This window comes from Mesoplodon bidens (assembly GCF_964165515.1).
Source record: "Mesoplodon bidens genome assembly, chromosome: 10".
NCBI classification, from domain to species: Eukaryota; Metazoa; Chordata; class Mammalia; order Artiodactyla; family Ziphiidae; genus Mesoplodon; species Mesoplodon bidens.
The window spans coordinates 63,824,597-63,848,573 of record NC_138172.1 but is presented as its reverse complement, the minus strand read 5'-3'; the positions used below and the strand labels follow the sequence as shown (position 1 = coordinate 63,848,573).

At 34.7% G+C, this 23,977-nt stretch overlaps 1 protein-coding gene across 1 annotated transcript in view; it reads left to right on the top strand.

The window, feature by feature from the left end:
* The window catches only part of GFRAL (GDNF family receptor alpha like), a gene marked incomplete at both ends in the record, with an annotated part of 57,465 nt that overhangs the window by 5,537 nt on the left and 27,951 nt on the right, over positions 1–23,977 (top strand). Inside the window, 4 exon segments of the mRNA XM_081247368.1 lie at positions 848–1,000; positions 13,342–13,398; positions 14,302–14,632; positions 19,904–20,154. Coding sequence (XP_081103494.1) covers positions 848–1,000; positions 13,342–13,398; positions 14,302–14,632; positions 19,904–20,154 — 792 coding nt within the window.

The window sequence follows — 23,977 nt, the reverse complement described above, 5'->3', positions numbered from 1 at the left end:
AAAAAAGTCTGTTATTTGTTTTGATGATGAAGGTCCTTGATACATTTTATAAGGCAATTTAAAATATCACATTCAGCGTGTCATGAATTCTAACATATTTATTGATTTCAGTATGCAAATAGCAAGCCATTTGCAGTGAACGGTAAATTTGCATAATTATACCATGCATGAAGTTGAAATAGAAATATTTTCAAATACACAAATGAAATGTACTCAAGTAGTTTTATTCAGAAAATTGAATAAAAGAAAATTGTTGGGTAGATGAATATGGTCTTTTAAATTAAAGCAGAAAATGAAATATTGATAATTATGAAAGACGAACTATTCAATAATATTAAGTGCTTTCTAAGTGTCAGGACCACATTTTTTTCCATGACAAATTTAGAGCCACTTGCTTGTCTCTTATTACTATCTTAGAATGACATGTAAATAAAATAAGATTAAGACCAAACAGCTAATACAATTGCTAAACTGACAAAATAGCTAAGATTACAGAGCATTCTGGTCACCTCGTGTAAGGGCAGCCTAGATTATTATTAAAGAGAAAAAGTTGGCATTCTAAGTGGGGACAAATCTTCTTTAAAATACAGAAAGTTTTATTCTATTTTAGAAAGTAAATATTGGGGTAGAAAACAGTAGGAATAGTTTTTGCTTGAAGTCAATTATATGGACATGCTGTAGCAACCCCAGATAATTTCACTCTAATAATTAATTACTAAAATTAATACACTAAAAGCTTTGGGTAGGGGGAGGCTCCTTAAAGCTTTAATGTACCTTGGATAGGAGGCCTCAAAAGTTATATTCAGATTAATATCTAGAGTGTTATATGTTTGACTGTGAAATCCAGGCAACCCCTGCCAGATGAAGGATTCATCCATCTGTAATTTAAGTATTCGGTCTTTAGTAGAAAGCAATTTCCAATTTAAAAATTGTCTCTGCTCTGATGACCTCTACTGTACCGTTAAGAAATTGCTTGGAAAAAAATGCATCAACAAATCAGGTAATACATTGTTATATGAAACATTTACTGTCATTGAAAAGTACAATGTCAAAATGAACCACATCTATGTAATTTGATGAACTCTTGTTTTTTTCTGGTGACTTGATTAATTCTTCATGTAATTTAAGGTTCTGTGAGCTGTAGATCTCAGTAAGTGCATAACATATTTCTGTAATTGCTAACCACAATTTCAAGTTTCATTCTACTATAATTCATTAGTATTATAGATTCACTCGTTCAATACATATATTTGTGAGGCTCACTATGGCTTTGCACAAGACTTAAATGATAGAAGATAAATAAGGTACCAGTTCTGTTGGTAAAGAATACAGGGTCGGGCTTCCCTGGTGGCGCAGTGGTTGAGAGTCCGCCTGCTGATGCAGGAGACACGGGTTTGTGCCCCAGTCAGGAAGATCCCACATGCTGCGGAGCGGCTAGGCCCGTGAACCATGGCCGCTGAGCCTGCACGTCTGGAGCCTGTGCTCCGCAACAGGAGAGGCCACAACAGTGAGAGGCCCACGTACCACACACACAAAAAACAAAAACAAGAATACATGGTCTCCTGAGGGAGACCAAAGTATAACCACTTACCCAGAATTATGCTTGCCTTTGGATAGGAGAACTTGATTATTTAATATGCATTTATTTATTGTCTTCTCAAAGTGCCAGCCTGATGGTGAAATAGTGGTGATCAAGATTGTCGACATGTGTCCTGAGCTTACAGAAAGTTTTTCCAAAAGACACGTGGGATCCAATCATCCTAATGTAATCAATTTTCATATCCTCAGTGTCCCTATGTACATTCTCCGAAAAGTGGTCAGCTTGGGAATGCACCTGTTTTCACAGAGTTCTCACCTCTTCTTTCAGAATCCTCCTTCCCCCACTTTATAAGAGAAAGGTTTACCTCTATCTATTGTGGATGGTTTCATTGCCCAACCCCTCCAATCATTACTGGACAGTTTTCTGTTCCATAATTTTGCCTTTACCAGAATTTTATATAAGTGGAATTATATAACATGTAGCCTTTTGAGTCAGTGTTCTTTTATTTAAAATAATATATTTGCGATTCACCAAAAAATTGTTCTCCTTTTTGAAGAGTAGTATTCCATTGTATGGTTATTCCATAAATTGGTTATCCATTCACCACTGAAAGTCATTTGCATTGTTTCCAGATTTTTAGAGATTATAAAGCTGCTATAAATAGTTACATATAAGATTTGTATGAATATAAGTTATTTCTCTTTGGTAAAAAAGTATTGAGTCATATAGTAAAGTGTATGTTTAACTTTATAAGGAGCTTTAATACTGTATTTCAGATTTGAAGTCAACATAAATGTATGAAAGTTCCAGTTGCTCCACATTCTCAGAAGCACTCATTTTTTTTTGCCATTCCAAAACATATTTAATGGTATCACACTGTAGTTTTAATTTGCACTTAAATAATAATAATGTTGATCATATTTTCATGTGCTTATATAACACCTCTATATATTATTTGGTAAAGTCTCTCTCCAAAATTATGTAGTTTACATTCTATATTTAGGTCTATGATGCATTTTGAGTTAATTTTTTATATGGTGCAAGCTATGGGTCAGATATGTTCTTTTGCCATATGGATATCTAATTGTCCCACCACATTTGCTGAAGATATTTTCAATTTCACTTTTCTCAAAAGATCACTAGGCTGTATATTGTTGGCTTTACTTCCAGATTTTCTTTTCCATACCAATTACGTATATTTCTATACTTTTGCTAATATTCCACAGTCTTATTTATGGTAATTTCACGGGATATCTTGAAATAAAGTAGTGTAATTCCTTTAATTTTTTTCCTTTTAAATAATTGATTCAGCTAGGCTTCTTCTTTGCTATCCTATATAAATTTTACAATCAGCTTGTCAATGTCTACAGAAAAATCCTGCTGGCATTTTGATTTGGCTTACCTCAAAACTATAGATCAATTTGGGTAGCACTAACATATTTACTATGTGAGTTTTCAAATCCATGAACGTGGTATATCTCTCCATGTATTTAGGACTTCTTTGATTTATTTTATCAATATTTTGTACTTCTGAATATAACAGTTCTTACATTTTGTTAAGATTTACAGATATGCTTCACTTTTTTGATACTGTTGTAAAGGGCACTTTATTTTACATTTTAATTTTCAATTGATCATAGCTAGTATATAGAAATACAATTGATATTTTATATGGACATTTTATAGTTCTAGGGTTTTTGTTTGTTTTGTTTTTTGTACAATCTGTAGGATTTTCTACATAGATAGCCTTGTTATCTACAAATAGAGAATAAAGAAAGTTTTATTCTTTGTTTTCCAATCAGTAAGCCTTTATTTCTTATTCTTGCTCTATTGTTCTGAGTAGAACTTCCAGTATAATATTAAATAGGATTGTCTGGTGTGGCCATTTTTTGCCTTTTCCCCTATTTTAGGAGGGATGCGTTAGGCTTTGCACAATAAAGAATGGCTTTTGCAGTAGTTTCTTTGCAGGTTCCCTTTACCAGGCTGAGGACATTCCTTTCTATTTCTAGTTTGCTTAGAGAATTTTTATCATGAATGGATAAGTGGATGTTAAATTTTGCAAATGCTTTTTCTGCCTCTATTGAAATGATCATATGTTTACTTCTTTACTGGTATTTGGTAAATTTTATTATTGATTTTTGAATGTTGGATATAGCCCTTCATTCTGAGGCTGATACATCCTGCTCAGTCATGACGTATTATTGTATTATTCTTTTTATATATTGTTGGATTCAATTTGCTAATATTTTGTTGAGGGTCTTAAATCTATGTTCGTGATGCATATTGGCATGTTATTCTCTTTTCTTAGAAAGTATTTGTCTGATTTTTTTGTCTGGGTAATGCTGTCTTCAAAATGAGTTAGGAAGTATTTTCTTCTCTAAATTCTAGAATAATATACAAAGAATTGACATTATTTTTTCCTTAAGTGTTTAATTCAATTTACCAATGAAGATATCTGTGCTGTTCTTCACTGGAAGGTTTTTAAATGTTCAGTGTGTTTGTTTCAAGACTGTTCTATTTCTTCTTTTGTAGTTTGTCTTTCAATGAATTTGAAAGACATTTGTTGGATTTATGTTGAATTTTTACTTTTAGAGTTTCCATTTTACCCTTTCTTTTAGTTTCTATCACTCTGTTAAGTTGTTCCTAATATTCCCAAGTTGTCCTTTAAAAGTCTGAAGAAGTTCAGGTGATGTCCTCAGTTTTGTTCAAGTACTGAATATTTGTGCCTTTCTTTCTCTCTCTTTCTGTGTCTGTTTCTCTGTATTTATCTCTCTGTCTCTGTCTTTTTTCTCTCAGTCTTTCTCTCTCAATTTTGCTCGACATTATTTCTTTTGCATTTGATTTGACTTGAAATTGATCATCACTTTTTATGTTCTTAAGATGAAATCTTATCAACGATGTAAGCATCTCATTACATGAATTTCCTTCCAAGTGTTATTTTAGTCACATCTACTAATTTTAATATCTTGTGTTTTCATTTTTATTTATTTCAAAATATTTTCTTATTTCCCTTCTGACTTTGTGTGTGTGTGTGTGGTATGCGGGCCTCTCACTGTTGTGGCATCTCCCGTTGTGGAGCACAGGCTCTGGATGCACAGGCTCAGTGGCCATGGCTCACAGGCCTAGGCGCTCCACAGCATGTGGGATCTTCCCGGACAAACCCGTGTCCCCTGCATTGGCAGGTGGACTCTCAATGACAGCAGGGAAGCCCCTGACTTTCTTTTTGATTCAAGGTTTATTCATAATACTATTGTTTAACTTCCAAATATTTGAGGATTTCTTAGATATCTTTGTTAATCATCTAATTCCAATAGCATTAGAGAACATATTTTGTATGGTCTCAATTCTTAATGAAAATGATAACTGCTAAGTATCACCTATACAATGTGATACACGTGAGGTGATACACGTGAGATTATACACACACAATTACACACTTGAAGTTATACAAGAAGAAATAATGGAGACTTAGAAGCCTTCATAGAAGAAATAACAGACTTGGGCTTTTTAGGGTGAACTGGGCTCAATAGGGAGATGAAATAAAATGGATGTTCTAGACAGAGGAAGTAGAATGAAGCCGAAGATATTGGAGACCAACACGTTCTTGGTAAAGCTGGATTATAGAACACAGGAGTCTTAGGAGATACTGGAAAGAAACCAGATGTTAATAAGAAGGAAGAACTTATTAAACTTACATATCTTTCTAAGGAGATTAGACTTCAAACTGTTGTTTTGAGGAACTACTAATGCATTTTAGACAGAAGACTACAGAATCAGTATTTTGAAGGATATCGTTTGTTGGCAGTGGTGTAAAGGATGGAATGGAGGCAGGGAAGGATGCAGGCCAGGGATATTAGTTTAAAAGCTATCAAAAGAGTTTGGGAGAGAGGTGACTCATGCTTAAACTACCACACTGGTGCTGAGGACTGTAAGGATAAGAGATATTTAAGAAATATTTGTAAATTACAAGCAATAGTAATTGGTTTCCATTGGATATGAGGAGTATGGAATGTTGTTAAATGTGTGGTAGAAGCTGCTGGCTTGGGACAAGGGTATTGCTGTACATGGAGACAGGACTGGGGACAGAAGTGGTGAGTTATATTTGGAGAGTTTGCATTGAGAGGGCACACTATGGCACATTCATGTTAGAAATGTTAGTATTTTTTTTACATTTCACATGATGAATATATAGTTTAAAAAAAGCAGTGATGGAGTGGACCTCATCTGGCTGGCGTTTGGAAACATGGGTCTTGCACTTAGGAGAGTATCCTAAATGGACATATAGATTTGGGAGTCAATGATTTGTAAGAAACAGATACAAGCATGCAGGAGGATAAGATTGGCCAGGAAAACATATGACATTAGAATATAAGTATTTTGATAACAATATTTGCAATCTAGTTGATGAAACCAAAAGGAAGTTTTTAAAGACAGGAAAAACAAAAACTACACGAAGAATTTTGAAGCCAGTGAAAGAGAGAAAGACACAGAGGAAATAACTGACAATTATAAATGCAGAGAAGTCAAATAGGATAGAGACTAAAATGACATTAGTTAGCTAATGAGTAGGTCTTTACTAGTTTTAGGTTGAAGTAGGCTGAAACGAAAGTGTATAGAAATACTAAAAATATTTATTGACTTTTGTTTCAAGATAGTAGGGCTAGTTCACTTATATCTCCATTACCATTTCTATCAGACCAAGATGCTGGCAAAATGTAGTTACCAGCCACAGGTACATACAAATTTAGAGCAGTTAAACTGAAATCAGTTCACATTTAAACCATTTTTTTCCATAACAAATACTTGTTAAATGCTATTCTGTGGTAATGTTGATAAGCCAGGAATATAGAAACCCTGTACAGAGGACCTGAATGATCTCACAAATGCACTTCATGATGGACCTGGCCTGATCATGGTGTTTACCCAGAGCATCAGCTGCTTGCTTATAATTTAGCTCAGAGTGGAAAAGGAAATGATAATTGAAATCTTATTATTTCATCCTATTTCAACTGCAGCATCCTCCACCAGCTCTTTGGTCATCACTCCAACAAGATAAGATGTCTCTCTCTCTCTCTCTCTCTTTCTCTCTCTCTCTCCCCCTTGCATTTCCAAAACATTTCTCAACATATAACAGATGTGCACTTTTCTATTCTTTATTATAGATTGTAAACTTCTTGAGTAAATCAGCTTTGACAATTCTTCCTTTTTTTTTCTTAATATGATAAATTTTCAACATAGTGCCTGACACCTAGTAACTGATCAATAAATATATCATTTATTTTTAACTTTAAACACATTTTGAGCATCTAAATTATATATTCATTCATAAGATATTTATTATTCAGTTAATATGTGTAGATATCATATAAATTTTGGAGGATGGAAATAAAGATGGGCTAAGAGAGTCACTGTTCTTGGTTAGCTAAAAGCATAGCAGAGTAAAATTGGCATTTAGCCAGATTATTTCATTTAGCCTTGATTAGTAAATATAAATATATATATAAATACTCATACATATATATGTACTGTAAAAGAGATTGACATTTAAACAGATTTACAGATTATTTCAAAATATATAATTACCAATATAATAGAACTAATTATATATATATATATATATATATATATATATATATATATATATATAATTAATTATACTAATTAATTCACATACATCCCATACACACAAGCCTGCATATGCTGGCCAAAAGGGGTAGGAGAGATGTTCTCTGTTCCAGTAGAGAAGCCTGATTAACTAATTATAGCAATCCATGTGAGCTGTTGTTTGATAAATGTGCAAAAATTTATCACAGTGCGTGTCTCCAAACCCATGCAGTACAGAAGCTGTACCCTGAACAGTGCTTCTAAGAATGCCCTGGCAGTTTTTAAGTAAATATTTTCATATCATGAAATAGATTATATTATCTTTATGTTGCATGAGGCATTTGTAAAAACTAAGGTATAAGAAAGCTCATTTAACAAACAAAAGAGAACAACATTTTTTTTTTAAGAGAAGAATACCCCAGGGTAAAAAGTTACTTTGGGAAGAATGGTAGGGTCAAGGAAGTTTTCATTGTGGAGATCCACATGAAGGACCTCAGAGGAAGATGAGACATTTTAGAATTAGTTGGTATACTTCTGAAAGCTTAGGTTAAGCAAGTAAGGATTCTTATATTGAGGTTGTTTTCTTATCTTTTTTTATAAATTTTATATAATTATGTGCTTATTGGAACTCTCTAGTAGAACATGCATTCTCTATGAGGATATAACCCCCAAGGGGTGAAAATTGGTTCTTAGGGGTGAGCAGAAAACCTCTCACTTATATATAAAGCGTAGATATACATACAGTTCCTAAACAGATGCACGATATATCTGTGGAATTAAAATTTCACGATGGGGTAAGGGAATTAGGAAAAAAACTGTCTAAAAATGCTTCTTAAAAGGGAAATAATGAAAAACTGTGGAGAAACACTTTAGTATATGTACATATCTAGGATAAAATGGAAATTCACAAAAATTTATACAAGAGAAATAATGGATTATAAGTATTTTAAGTTACACATGATTTCTACCAATCATCATCAAAATGTAATGAAAAGACGAAATAAATGAGGATAAAATATTAAATGAAATTGAGCATTACCATTATGTTTAGTTACATAAACTATAAATAATCAATATTTTTATTTCAATTTTTTAAAAGAAATCCAGATCATTTGTAATAGCTCTCTTGCAATATTGTTTTCAATGGCTTTTGAAAGACAATAGATATTGGTATATTTATAAAAGATATGTCTATACACTTTTTAGAAAACATTAAGAGGTCATAATATTTAATTTTTAGTCATTTTTTATTTATAGAAGAATCAGCACTGTCCCCATATTTGGCTGCACATTCCAACATCACCCAATGGCTCCATCAGAAAGATACATCATTAACGATTGAAAAAAAGATCTACTGCGTCATTGCAGAACATATCTGCCAGGAATCTGAACATTGTGCTCTTTTGTATGAAAATTTTAAGAAAGCCTGTGGGAGGGAATCAGAGCAATGCAAAACCCTTGATGGAAGCTACCTGTGTGCAGCGTTAAGAGAAAGTCTGAAAGAAACAATCTTGTGGAATTGTCAATGCAATGACCCTTCAGAAGCAAAATGCATTGAAATTTGGAAAAGCTTGTTTGAGGACATTTGTATACAGGATGCTCAGATGAATCCAGTTCCAGCCTTCAGTGAAGACAATGAAGATGAATTCAACCTAGACATTGTTTCAGGTCAGTATTCAAGGGAGGAATTTGGGAACCTTAAGTATAATCACAAATATGAGTTGACTAAAGACTTTGCCATTTCTGCCTGTGTTTCTCTTAGACAATGAAAATAAAAAAATGTAATACTATGACTATGTCTAAAAGGGATTATGAAGAAAGACATAAATGCTAAAAGGTTTTAGAATAATGTGAATTTTATTCATTCATTGAACAAATACTTATGAAACATTGACAATGTCCTAAGTCTTAAGTCTGGTGCAGCAGGATCAAAACAACACAAAACTGTCCTTCATTTAAGAAGCTTCTTATTTTTTAGGGGATTTTAAAAAATTAAAGAAATAGATAATGTAGTAAGGGATGATGATTTATTTACTTAATAGATATTTCTTTGAGTGCCTACCATGTCCTAGGCCATGTTCTAAGACCTGGGGAAAAAGCAGTAAAAAAAGCAAACAAAAATCACAAAAACCATTGCTCTCTAGGGCTCTCAGCTGAGGAGTGTCTTGGTGAGTTTCCCTGGAAACAGACTCTGAGACAGAGGTTTGCATACAGAGTAGTACTGGGCTGAGGGCTCAGGAACAAAATCTAGAAGTGAGAAAAACAGGATTAGGTGGAGGGAGAAATTGAAAGGCAAGACAATGACCACAACAAACAGTTGATTCCACAAGACGTTTGGCTCTGTAATGACCTTTTAGAGATGTTGCCCATTGAGACACGGGAGCTGCTCCTTTGAGCCCCTCTCATGGACTAGCCCTTTGATAGGAGCTGTCCCCTAAAAAAGTCTGCCCCCTTGGATGTGGCAACTTCCTTTGGATGAGGCAATGCTGGAAAAGGACAAGCAGATAGGGAAATGAATACTGGGATCACCAAAAGGGGGGTCTTAGTAGTAGGCTGTAACATCCAGTAAGAGGGAATTAATAGGATAAAAATTTGAAGATGTATATCTTAAACAGTATGAGTGCTACCAAAGGGGAAACATGGGGGGTGGGGAGCAATAAATTAAGACCTTGGGATTAACATACACACAGTACTATATATAAAATAGATAACCAGCAAAGACCTATTGTATAGCACCTGGAATTCTACTCAATATTCTGTAATGGCCTATATGGGAAAAGAACCTGGAAAAGAATGAGTATATGTATATGCATAACTGAATCACTTTGCTGTATAGCAGAAACTAACACAACATTTTAAATCAACTATACTCCAATAAAATTAAAAAAAATAAAATTAAAAAAATAAACAGTATGAGTGCTAAGGAGAAAAATAATACAGGTGGGGAAAAAAGAAGTCTGAGTTGTTGGTTTGTAATTTTAATAGGATGGCCAGAAAGTTGATCTGAAGAAATTAATGTTTGAGTAAAGATGGAAAGAGGCAAGAGAATGAGTCATGTGGGTATTTAGGGAAAGAACACTTCAGGCAGCAGAAACACAAGCTCAAGGTGAGCTGGGGATAGTCTGGAAGGTTGAGGAGAGCAAAGAAGACACTAGAGGTAGAGTCGAGAGAGCAGGAGGAGAGATGCAGGAGATGAGGCCAGAAATAAAACAGGGGCAGGATCATGAATGGCTTTGTAGGTCATTTCAAAACTTTTGGCTCTTATTCTGAGTGTTACAGGAAACCACTGAAGGATTTGAGCCAAGGAAGTGTCATGGTCTGATCTACATCTTTAACAGGATAATTCTGTGTTTTGTGTTGACAACTGACTGAAGAGAAATAAGGCCCAAGTAGGAAGACCAGTTAGGAAGCTTTTGTAATGATGGGTGATGGACCAGTGTGGACAGCTGTCAGATTCTCGGTATGTTTTGATGTGAATGGATCATATGGGGTTGCAAGGGGAAAAAAGGAATCAACACTGACTCCAAGGTTTTTGTCCTGAGTAGTTATAAGGATGTGGTTGCCATTATTTTCATTGACTAACATGGGAACAACTACAGAAGAAGAGGCTTTGGTGTGGACAGAGGAGAGGTCAGGATTCAGTTTGGGACATGGCAAGTGATAAATGTTAGATATCCAAGTGAAGAGATCAAGTAGACAGTTCTAGGTATAGAATTGACATCTAAATTCATTGCATGACACATAGAAGTGAGATCTGTACTGTAGGTATAAACTGGGGGCCATTCACTGATGGATTGCAAATGAGACCATGTCACTAAATGAGGTCAACAGAGAAATGCATGGTGTCTTGGACGAGAGTGGTAGCAGGGTGAAAAGATATCAGAGTCTGCATATATTTTGATATTAATGGATCAAGAAGCAGGAACAGTGTGCATTTTTTAATGTGTATGATCTTACAATGCAGATGGAGGTCTGGTAGGTGCATGTTTTTCTGTGTTCCCATGACATACTGCCCTTTAGCTCCTTTTCAGCAATTAAGCTACTGTTTAAAATATTCTCCAGAAAATGTGTATATACCTATGTATGCACCATACATTAGGATTTAATGTGGATTAGGATTAAGATTTAATGTGAATTAGGATTTAATGTGCAGATAATTTATTATAATGCATTACTCATATTATATAAATAGCATGGGTCCATGATAGAATTTGTTTCCCCATGGTAAAAGAATTGTTTTGTTGTTTTTGTAATAATTACTCATATTGTGAGTGTATTAGTCTGCTTAGGCTGCCCTAGTTAAATACCAGATGTTGGGTGACTTCAACAACAAAAATTAATTTTCTCATCATTCTGGAGGCTGGAAGTTCCAGATCAAAGTCCAGCAGGGTGATTTTCTGGTGAGAGCTGTCTTCCTGGCTTGTAGATTTCCTGGCTCCTTGCCATGTACTCACAGGACATTTCCATGGGTGGGGGGTGGTGTGTGAAGAGGGAAGAGTGAGGAAACACACTAATGTCTCTTCTTACAATGACACAAATCATACCAGATCAGGATCCCACTCTTAGGACCTCATTTAATCTTAATTACTTCCCTAGAGACACCATCTCCCAGTACAGCCACACCAGGATTTAGGGCTTCAGCATATAAATTTTGGAAGGAGGCAAAATTTAGTTCATAACAATAAGTGAACTCAGTTTCTTGAATATGTTTTAGTCAGTGGCACAGCCATACCAAACAGTTCCAAAGCAGAGCTATTAACCTAACATAGAAGGTCTAGCCTAGACTTTTGTATGTTACAAAGGCTGTAGAACTCTCTGAAATTTGCTTATTGGGATTTCATTCAATATGGAATAGTAGCACAGAAGAAGGAACATCCCAGAAATACAGGAGAGTGTGTTCCAGAAGAGACAGTGATTCTTGAGCTGAGAATTAACCAGTAGAAAAATGAAAAAACATGTATAATGAGAACAGATGGAACAAGGAGTCCAGAAAGGCTGTGACACACCGGGAGGTAAAAAGAATTTTCCTATGATTGTACCATCATATATGTGCAGTAGATGGGCAGGCAGGGAGTTTGGACAGACAGCTCAAGTCAGGACAGATTGAAACATGAAGAGACACTTATGCCATAACAGAAATCAGTATCTTAATAGCCAATGGCAAAAATTGAATTTTTATTTTAAAATGAAAATCTGATAATTCTATTCTATCAATTTATGCATATGTCTATTAGTGCTCCATCTATTTTATTTTGATTTTGTTTGTGTGTCTCTATTTCCTAATAGGTTTGACAATAGGGACTGCCGATTTGTCTTCAATATGGCACCTGGTATATAGTAGGGACTCAACCAGTGCTTCTTTTCCTTTCTTTTTTTTTTTATAAAGTTGAACTTTGAAAGAAAGAACAATTAAATGAGATTTTTAAACGTCATTATTTTAATTGAAGTATAGTCAATCTCTGCTGTACAACAAAGTGATTCAGTTATACACATATATACATTCTTTTTAAAAAATATTCTTTCCCAATATGGTTTATCAGAGGATACTGAATATTGTTCCCTGTGCTATACAGTAGGACCTTGTTGCTTATCTATTCTAAATGTAACAGTTTACATCTACCAACCACAAACTCCCGCTCCATCCCTCTCCCTCCCCTTTGGTGATCTAGTGGTTAGGATTCAGCTCTCTCAACCAATGTTTCTGGAATGAAATGTTTTAGCAGAAGATGGTCACCAAGTTCACTTCCATCAATGAGAGTCTTCAATTCTGTACTTACAATTCCTAAAAACCCTGGGAGGCTAAGATAGAGGTGGAAATAGTCTTTAAATTGCTTTTCAATCTAATTAAGACCTTACTGGGAAGAGTTTTTTGGTTCAGACAATATTCCTTCTGTTCTTTCTCTCCAGACAGACTCTTTGTTTACTTCTGAGCACATGGCCTAGTCATTAACATTTGTTTAAATCTTCCAGTAACTGGATACTCAGAGCAGGGCTGTTTAACTGACTTGAATGATATTTCAGGGGTTTATTTTTCTTCATCTGTACCTCACTAATTTTGTGTATCAAGGGTTAAATAAGGGGTACATGAGCTTATATGTACTTTTGCTTGATTATTCACTCATAAAGGTAGTCCACATGCTCCTATTAAATTTAGAACATTGTTCACTAATAAAATAGTCTCTTTGTTTTCCTTCTAGATAACATGAAAGAGGATAATAAATTCAAGAGGAATCTAACTACTCTTTCTTATCATGGTAATGTTTATAAATTGTTATTTTGATCTGAATTGTAAATACTGGACAATATAATTTAAAATGTAGTTACTAGGCTTCTTAAAGATATGCCATTACAAAATAAATTGTGTGGATATTTTTATCATTCTAATACTACGAAATGCAACAAAATCAAATCAACTATACTCCAGTAAAATTTTAAATAAATAAATAAATATAATTTTTAAAAAACAAAAAAAAAGGCAACAAAATCATTGCATTTCTTCCACTCATGTGACAAGACATCTGTTTTGCCCATCCATCATTTATTCATAGTTATGCTGAAGAATATTTTACAATTAAGACCAAAGACTAGGTCTTCATTAAATGTCATAGATATTTTGATCACGTAAATTAAATTGAGGTCTTTTTGTGTATATGGATGTGTTGGGGGCGGGGCATTCACACATACCTGTGTTTTCCAGAATGTGAACATTTTTATATGTTGGAATAACTACAGCCTTTAGTCAAGATTTTCCCCCCCAAATAAAAAGTGCAACAGAACAAGAACATTTTGATTCGAGCCACTGAACGCACCATTAGCTATATAGCTGAAATGCAATTTCTGAAGATTTACTGTTTACATTTGAGAAACTTGGACTCAAGAATTTTTTTCTGCAGCTCAGTTTTGGCCCTACACACTTCCCATCACTTCTGGATCACAATACGTAGCCAGTGTAGATGAAAGATGATGCAAATAGTCCACTATTCAGGTCCCAGTAAGTTCATACTAACTCTAAGGGGAAAAAAAAGGAAAGTTTGCCAAAAATAACATATGGGTACATCATTGTATTTTGCTCATGGACTTCTCACAGTGTTTTGCAGATTCTGTATGTACAGCTTTTTGTTTACTTTTCCACGACCTGGGCATATCATTGCTTTTAGGAATCAGAGGGATCAGGTCCTGTTTGGAAGTGGTGGAGGAGTGTGTGGCGGATGTGCTCTGTAACACACAGTTGGCCCTTTACCTGAAAGCTTGCTCAGCAAATGGAAACTTGTGTGATGTGAATCACTGCCAAGCAGCCATCCAGTTATTCTATCAAAATATGCCTTTTAACACTGCCCAGATGTTGGCTTTTTGTGACTGTGCTCCTTCTGACGTACCTTGTCAGCAGTCCAGAGAAGCTCTTCACAGCAAGCCATGTGCAGTGAACAGAGTTCCAGCCCCAACTTGCCTTGATATAATTCACAGCTGCCAAAATGATGAATTATGCAGGTGAGTAAAAACATGCATACCTTACTTTCTGATTTTGGCACCTTATTTGTTACAGTCTATTCCCAACACTTGATCTCATTACATTAGCTAGAGTTCCCACCATCATCCAACATGATGTAAATAAAGCCAGACAATTCATAGTTTTGAATCCATGGTACATGTGTAGTATCCTTTTCAAAATTCAAATGCAGAATATGTTTTTGGAATAAAAGCAATTCAGTTTGTCAGGATTGGGTAGTCATGAAATAGCATTATTAAAATTTCATATTCAAGTGAGACTCATGAATTGCTTAACAGACCTGTCTTGTATGTCAGTTTTATTATTGTTTTTTGGGCGTGTGATTATATAAGGCTGTTAAATGTCATAGAAGTTTGACGAGGTGACTCTTTAAACTTCAAAATAAATATTTTGTGTCTTAGGCTGGAAATGAGGAAGGAGCTAGAGTTTGGGTTTCCCCAACACACGTGTGCCGTGGTGTCAGGAATGCACCCTTTTTCTCTTCCCAACCTCTCACCCTTAATTCTCGAGGCGATGATGTTAGTCATGTATATGTTCATTCAAAAAATAATTACCAGGGGCTTCCCTGGTGGTGCAGTGATTAAGAGTCTGCCTGCTGATGCAGGGGACACGGGTTCGTGCTCCAGTCCAGGAAGATCCCACATGCCCTGGAGCGGCTAGGCCCATGAGCCATGGCTGCTGGGTCTGCACGTCCAGAGCCTGTGCTCCGCAATGGGAAGGGTCACAACGGTGAGAGGCCCGTGTATCACAAAATAATAATAATAATAATAATAATAATAATAATAATAATAATAATAATAATAATAATAATAATTATCAGGCACTTACTATTATTTTAGGCATCAGGGTACAAGATACAAAAATGCCTGCCCTGTGGAGCACACACACACACACACACACACACACACACACACACAATAAGGGGAAATGTGAATGGGCAAAAAGAGTGAAAGAATTGCAATACAATGGGGTGGCCCCAGTAGAGACATTTTACCAGAGTCGAATACGTGAGAAAATGAGCTTGTCTCAGTAAATATTGGAAAGAAGAGATACCAAACAAAAGGACGAGCCAGGGCTGAGTAAGAAATGTGTGTGGCATGATCTCAGGCAAGGAGGGTAGAGTGCACAAGGGGAAGAGAAATAGGAGAATGGATTTACTCAGAGAAAGAAGAGTGGTACTGGGAGATTTTGAACAGAGGTGTAAATGATGTGCTCAATTATTAAAATTTCCACTCTGGCTGCTAGTTGAGACTAGACTTTACCTTTGCAGGTAACTCCTCTTGGAAACCATAAATTGAAACCAACAACTTCGCTTTCTCTTCTCCTCACTGTGGTCTTCGTTAACACATTTCCTTATATATTCAAGGTGAATTGATCTTTTGTGTGGTAAGAAAGCCACAGTTAAGTGAGCCTCTTTGGACATGAGTCAGAAGATGGAGGAAAGAAAGATACTGAGTAAACTTGATGAATCAAAACTACCTGTAACATTGATAATATCACATTAAAGGAGATTTATTTAACAACCAGCATTAATTGGGACGAAGCTTCTGCTTCTTCTTGGGATAATTATCCCAAGAAATTCATATTAATTTGTTTGCCCAGTACCTTCTATTAGGGACTATTTTATTTAATTGTATTTAAATGAATAAAACTCCATATATAGCAAATTTCTTTAAAGGTCAAAATAAACGTTTAGTGTGGAGAAGTGGCTAGGTGTGATAGCTCAGGGCAAGATTTGTCACATTTGTCACCTTGCTTGAACCACTGGCAAATGAGATTTAATGACATCACTTCCTGAATGGGCTGATTCTTGGTGAACTGTTTTCCTTCCTCCTTTTAACTATCCTCACACCTTTACTGTCAGTCATTCCAACTTGCAAAGTAGCTGCAGATCTTGTAAACATTTGTCAAAAAAAGAGAACTGCTTCCCTATAACACACATTCTGTAAGATAAAGGGTAAAGGTCTCAGCAGAATGCTAAAGCATTGACTTTTTTTTTTTTTTTGCTTCAACTTATATAGAATGTCAAAGTTCTTAAGAAAGTTTTATTTGCGGATCTTTTCCTGCAAATGTTTATCAGTTATTTTAAGTTTTACTAATTATTTCTCTTGAATGAATAATAAAATTAATAATAAAAATATTTTTACAATGAAATTAAAATTTTTCAAACTCATTTATATCTCAAAAATCCTTATTCAGTGTACTATTATATTTCATTGATTCAAAGATGCAAAATTTTTGTACATTTTAATATCCCTAACATGTTTGGAATGCATCTTAAGCTCAGTGACCAAAAAAAAAAAAAAAAAAAAGTATTAAATTAAAACAATAACAACTGCCAACAAGTGATTTTAGTGATTTTAGTTGTAATAAAATAATGGTATCTCCTATAATCAATTAAATGTGTTAAAAACATTTGATTGCACTATTTTTCTCATATCACAAATAAAATATTACTGTCTATCATCTATCTTCACTAACAGTGAAACCAAATAACATTTTACCCAGCCAGAGGACACTTTTTTTTTTAAAGTAATCCCTGTAAAAATGCCAGATGTCTCCATGGACGGTACCAAGCTTTACCTGATTCCAGTGCCAGAGCCCCGGATAGTCTACGTCATTATCTTTGAATTATTAGTACTCAATTTTCTCAGGATGATATATCTAAGTTTCCCTATCAAATACCATATTTTAATGTCAAGTGATGGGATCTGCTGCTACAATTCTTGAGAAGCCCTGTGATGGATTCTGAAACACACACTCTTGCAGGAACTTTATTTGGCATCAACACCTCCTCAGACTGACTGACACAGAGTTGGTGATTTTCCTCCACAAGAACTCCTGGGTTTCACAACCTCTCCAAAGTGCTTGGTCCAGGGTCTGGAACATGATATGCTCTCAAAAGACTTCATCTCATTTCCCTCCACTTTTGAATATCTGTACTTTCTTAATTTTTATAGTGTTTTAATATACAGATACATGTCTCTTCTTATGTAATTCCTGTTTTTTTAATATATTAATTCAGGGAGTAAGGATTGTGTTTCTTTTTCTTTTCACCATGTGCAAATAGTCTCTGAATGAACACTTTATAGAGGTGATGGAAATATTATACAATATTAGTTGTCAAGATGAAAAGACAAATTCTGTCATTTTCTCAAGCAGATTTTGCCTTAGGGAGATTTCCAGTATTTACATTAAATAATCCTTAATGTAATTCAGATAGAAAAAAAATCTCCAAATGAAAAACAACTTCTTCAGTGAGAATGTTAAGACTTTATCATGGATCTTTCCTGCAGAAGCACTTATACATGGGGCAAAGCAGAGCAATTGGATTTTAAAATACAACTTCTGTCCCTGTACCTGCTTACTCTTTTCATGATTGGTCTTGAAACTCCTCTGTTTATTTGAAAAGGCCAAAGAAAGTGATATAAAGAACTATTTTTTCAATTAATTTGCCCAATACAGATACACGCTGGGAGGTAAGATTATATTTTGCCAATTATAAATGTTTAGGAATTTACAGGAAATTACAATACACTGTTTTTCCATATGTATGAACTCCAGAAAGTACTGAAAAAAAGTAATTGCTTACAGGAAATTTTACCTATTTTTTAAAAGCAAAACTCCACAATAGACATATTTAAGTGCCAAGGAATATTCACAAAGTATGACTATATATTAGGTCACAGAGGCAAATGTAATACATTTTGTGTGTAGAAATTACACAGACCATATTCTCTTACATTTTACAATATAACCATAAACTTATAGCAAAACTAAAAACAAAATAATCAACTCTATTTAAAAAATTACTCTTTTAAATACTTAATGGTTCAAGTAATAAACCAGAAAAAGAAATTTCAGTATAGCGATAAAATAAGGATAATGAAACAGGTACACAGCAAAACATTTCAAACATAAAACAAAATTTCTATAATATAAAATATTTTGCCATATTTAATTTTTTCAAATAATTTAGATAGTAAGTATTCCAAAGTATTTTAATAATATTTTAATTTTTAATTAAATATCCTTCAGTTCATCATTTTTACAAAATTTCACAACTACTTTTTTGAATGAAATAACTTTTATGAGGAGATAAATCATGCAACTTAAACTTTGTAAAACATATATTTAAGAAAGACTAAATGGCACCTGTCAACCTCATAGATGACAACCAATACTGCCAATGCTTACATCTAGATGACATCTTATATATAAAACCCTTAATTGCATTAAAGGAACATATTTGTTCTTCTGGATTCAGAATTATATGCTCAAAAACTTTGTAGTATTTTATTAAATATAAATTTTAATATATTAATTAAATTTTACCACTATTTAAAAGCTGATTCCTTTAAGATGACTTAAAATACAAGATTATTGAAAATAATGTGATTTATGGATTTAAGCAGAGTAACATCATGAAAGCAAATAAGCGCAGGACAAATGACATGTACTCAGAGGGTTTTCATGCATGTTTGATGATGACATATTCAAGACAGGAAAAAAATAATTATACATAATAAATAGGAAGATTAATATTCTTGGTTCCACTAAGTAGATATTTTCTTACTGTGAAAGTTCCAAATATGAAATTATTGTACACTATCCAGATTTTATTCAAAGCTAATACAGCAAGAATGATATATGTAGTCAGAAAAGTTATGAATGGACATGGTTCTAATGTATTATCTCGACCATTAAATAAACTCATGTTTTGCTTTAAATTAGCTCATGCTGCCAGAGAACCTCAGAGCATTTTGTTTACTCTAACTAGTCTGCCTAGAAATATTGAGAAAGAATACAGTACCTCCCATCCTGTGGGAAAACTCTCTTGAAAAGTCAAGGGACTTTTCTGAAATCACTTGGTAGGAGTCAATGGCCAAATGCTAGTCTCAAAACCACATTCTGCTTCAGAAATTATTGCTAAAAAATCTCCCAAGGAGTTCTTACTGCAAATCATCTCCCAGTGAAATAAAATTATTAGTGAAGGAAGAGTCATCCAGGGAATCCTAAACTTAACCTCTGTCTTTCAACACAAAAGGAAAATAATTCACAAGTTTTCTCTATGTTTTCTTCCACACTCTCTGTTGGGATGTTTGAATGTACAAACTTAGTTTTCAACTATGTTTAGAAGCATCTAGAAGGCATTTTGCTTTATGTCAATCTTTTGTTAGGTGAGGCAACACTACATGTTAGTGTGAAATAATATTATTCAGAGACTAATTCCATCTCTTGACTCTTTCTAGGAGGCGCTATAGAACACTCCAGGCAAAGTGCTGGCAGCATGTAATAAGAAAGTGCCATGAGGATGAGACCTGTATCAGTACCTTAAGCAAGCAAGACCTCACTTGCTCCAGAAGTAATGACTGCAAAGCTGCTTACATTGGTACCCTTGGGACAGTCCTTCAAGTGCAGTGCACCTGTAAGACCACTACCCAAAGTGAAGAATCCTTGTGCAAGATTTTCCAGCATATGCTTCATAGAAAATCATGTTTCAGTAAGTTACCCAACTATATATATATACATATATATATATACATATATATATATACACACACACACATATAATATATTTCTTGTTTTTGCCTAAACAGCACAAAGTAGTAATCCAGCACAGAAAATTTGGTCACAAAGTCAACTCTATATTTTTAATCTTAAAATTTATTTTCTGATTATGCTTTGCATATTTGCTAATTTACTCTTTTATCTGCAAGTGATACATGTTGTTAATTTATGTGAATGATCACTCCTAGATGTCACATTGACTTCAATATCAACAGCATAAAAGGTTTATCATACCAGATAACTGAGTGTAACAGGTATCTATTGCAAGTAACAAACCAATCCAAATCTTGGTGGCTTGAAATAATTGTTTATTTATTCACGATTCTCACTGGGCTTGGCTCAGTTGGGTGGTTCTTCTGATGGTCTTGTTTGGGGTCTCTCATGAAGGTACAATCATCTGCTGGTGAGACTGAGGCCAGTCTGTTCAGGTGTTGTTTAGCAAGGACTGTTGGCTGGGATGGTGTGGTTCTCTTCCACATGACCTCTGCAGCAGTAGACCCTGGATCTTTCATGGTGATGGCAGCATCCCTAGCAGCTAATCCCCAGTGAACAAGTACTTTTCAAGCTTCTGCTATGTTTGCAAGTGTCCCACTGGACAAAACAAGTCACATGGCCAATCTCATAGTCACAGTGAGAAAGATGTGTATATCCAAAGCTGGATTCAACAGGGGGCAGTTAATAATCTACTATATGGCTGTCCCAACCTAAGTAAAATGTATTTACCCCTGGATTTAGTTATCTCCCCTTGGTCTTTAATATGTCTGCTGATCTACCGGTATGAGGGAATGGAAAACACATTTTCTAAAGTTATATGTACAGTATTTCAGGGATAAGAAAACAGATTTAGGAATTTAAATAATTTGTCTACAGTCTCAAAGGGAACAAATGGTTGAGAGGGATTTGGCTATAAGTCTTCTAGGAAAAAGCCTGACGATGTGATCACACACTAATTCAAGACCTCTCCATCATCTACCTTCAAGGTTAATCCATACAACTATGTGAGTCCAAAAACATCCCAGGCTCCTAAGCCCCTATGTGTAACCACCAAACCACAAGCACCATTTCCAGGAAGGAATAATAGACATTTACCATTTCACTGCAAAAAAATCTTTATATTTATATAAATTTTGACAGATATAGATCTGTATATATCTTATATATATCTATCTAACTATAAACAGATATGCACATTTTTTAAATTTTGTTCTATTTTTCTTTAAAGATACTAAAGCGATACACATTAGCCAATATGATCAAATTGTGATTTGTTATGTATTAGGTAATAAACATATGACTCAGACTGTATGGTTTGATTCCAACAGAGCTCTCTCTGGAATTTCTATAATTAGCACTACAGACATATTTCAATTGAAATCATGATAAAAAGAGGAAAATCGCATGATATATGTTGAGCCATATTTTCTAAATAATCTTCCTCTCTGATTAATACTTAGTGGCTAATTCTGTTGGAACTAAAGGTATTTATAATGAGTGGCTCATAATATTACAAAAGGAAATACCAAATAAAGTAACTTAAACCAACAACAATATATACAATTACACTATCATGATTATTTATAAGTGGTTTTTCCATATTAAATGGTGTCCGGAAAAAAAAAATGTAGTTTCTACAAGTTAGTGGTAACCAATTCCTTGAGCATAAATTCCCTAAGAAAGCCAGTGCGAGCAACCTAATTCTACTTCCAAACTGGGTTTTCTCCCATGTGTTTTTAATAATTCTTATGTTTTGCTTTCATTGTATTTGACTACCTGTATAGAGCAAAAATACATATATATATTCATGAAGAAACAGTAGAAATGGACACAAAAATCCATAAACATTGACATACTCTATAATGTTTTAGAAAAATAAAAATTCAAAATGATTTTACTTTTCTTCACTCACTTCGGAAGACTAAACATGATGAGGTTTTCTCCTCAAACATTACTTACTAAAAGTAGGAATTTTAAGTGATGCATTTATAGAATTAAAGGAACCTTAAAGGCCTTCTGTCAGGGTTCTGAGTACTTGAATTAATAGGAAAAGTTTCAGACAAAAACACAAATTAAATCCTTAGCCTCGTTAGTTCTAACAAACCCTCATCCCCTGCCCCATATACTTGGGAAGTAGTAGCACATGGAGAGTTTTGAATGAACTCTAACCACTGCCTCTGACTTTTCACATCAGCCCAGCATGCTCACAGTTTATCAAAATACACCTGTATCTAGCACATCATTGTTAATCAACTATACTCCAATATAAAATAAAAATTAAAAAAAATATTAGAACATTTTATCAACCTCTCAAAAAAAAAAATAGCTCTCATTACAGCTGGTTTCCAAAGCCCTTCACCTTCTGCTCATTTTACCTGAAAGGGGCAGAACTGAATAGAACAGAGAGGACAGTTGGAGAAAATTTTCCATTTGTCACTTTTGTCTGGCTTCAAGTCATTGTTTTTCAAACTCACTTGACCTCAGACCACAGTAAGCAATGCATTCGACATTAGATTTTTACGTGCTGTGTCTTCGGTTTTTTAAAAATTATTATTTGATTGCATTATATTTTTTCAATGCTGACTACCTACTAAATTGACTTCATGACTCAGTAATGTGCTGCTCTCGGAAGTTTGAAGAACACTTGCTTGAAACAAATCTGGAGGTCATCTACCTTGATGTATCCAAGTCAGAGTCTTATAATAATTATAAAAAATGAGAGAGTTGCTAGAATGAGTGCTTATCTGGGGTCACGTTCCTCATCTAACCTTAATCATTCCATGAGCTGGACAATACTATTTCTGCAGTTTCACACGGGAGATAAAGGCAGCTAAGAGGTGAGCTGGGTCACTTGGCTTCCATGTCCAGGATGCAGTGGATGCAGGATCCCAGCCCTGGCTGGTTGACTGCAGCCCACACTGTTCTCCTGCCTGTAACACCATGAGGACAACAAGCTCGTGTTGGTTCAGGATGCTCCACAGCCTTCTCAGGCAGAACCTCTTCATTCTTGTCTCAGATCTGAGCTTTGAAAACATGTTGAAGAGTGTGCCTTGGTTCCAGTCTGAAGGACCACATTTGGGCACTGAGCATCCTGAAGGCGCTGGGTATTTGGCCACCAACTTGCACTCACCTGTACACCTCTGCATCCACAGACTCACTTCTCTCTGGCATCCTGCAGCCCAGAGTAAATTGTTGACAGTTAGAGCCGAGAGAGGCATGAGAGAAACGGAAGAGAAAAAACTTGGTTAAGACAGAGAGGACCACAGAAATGGAAAGAATTAAGAGATTGCTGTTGCCTTTCCCTGCTACACTGAAAAATTCAATCTATAGATGTGTGTGTACCACATGCTGACAGGAATATTCTCTTTTCTTCTAGTGCAAAATTGTCTTTTTATGCCAACTGTAGACAAATCTCTTAAAGAGGTTTGGAAATAAACCCATTCTGCCCCTGAAGGCTCAGCTTCTTTTTGAAGAATTTTTTTTAAAAAAGAATAAATACATAAAAGGAGACTACCTATTTCAATTAAATCTTATAGGGAACAGAAAACATTATAATTGGGATACAAGCTTAAACAAAATTAAAAAAATATAGGAACAAAAATAAGTTAAATTCTTCCCCCAATCTCATTCTCTAGAGAGAGCCAACATTTACAAGATTGGTGTACATTCTTTCTAACACTTTTTTTTTTTTTTTTGGCTTGTAAGATATACGTACCTTATACATTTTGTACACACTCAAGCAGTGCCTCCCTCTCCCTTAC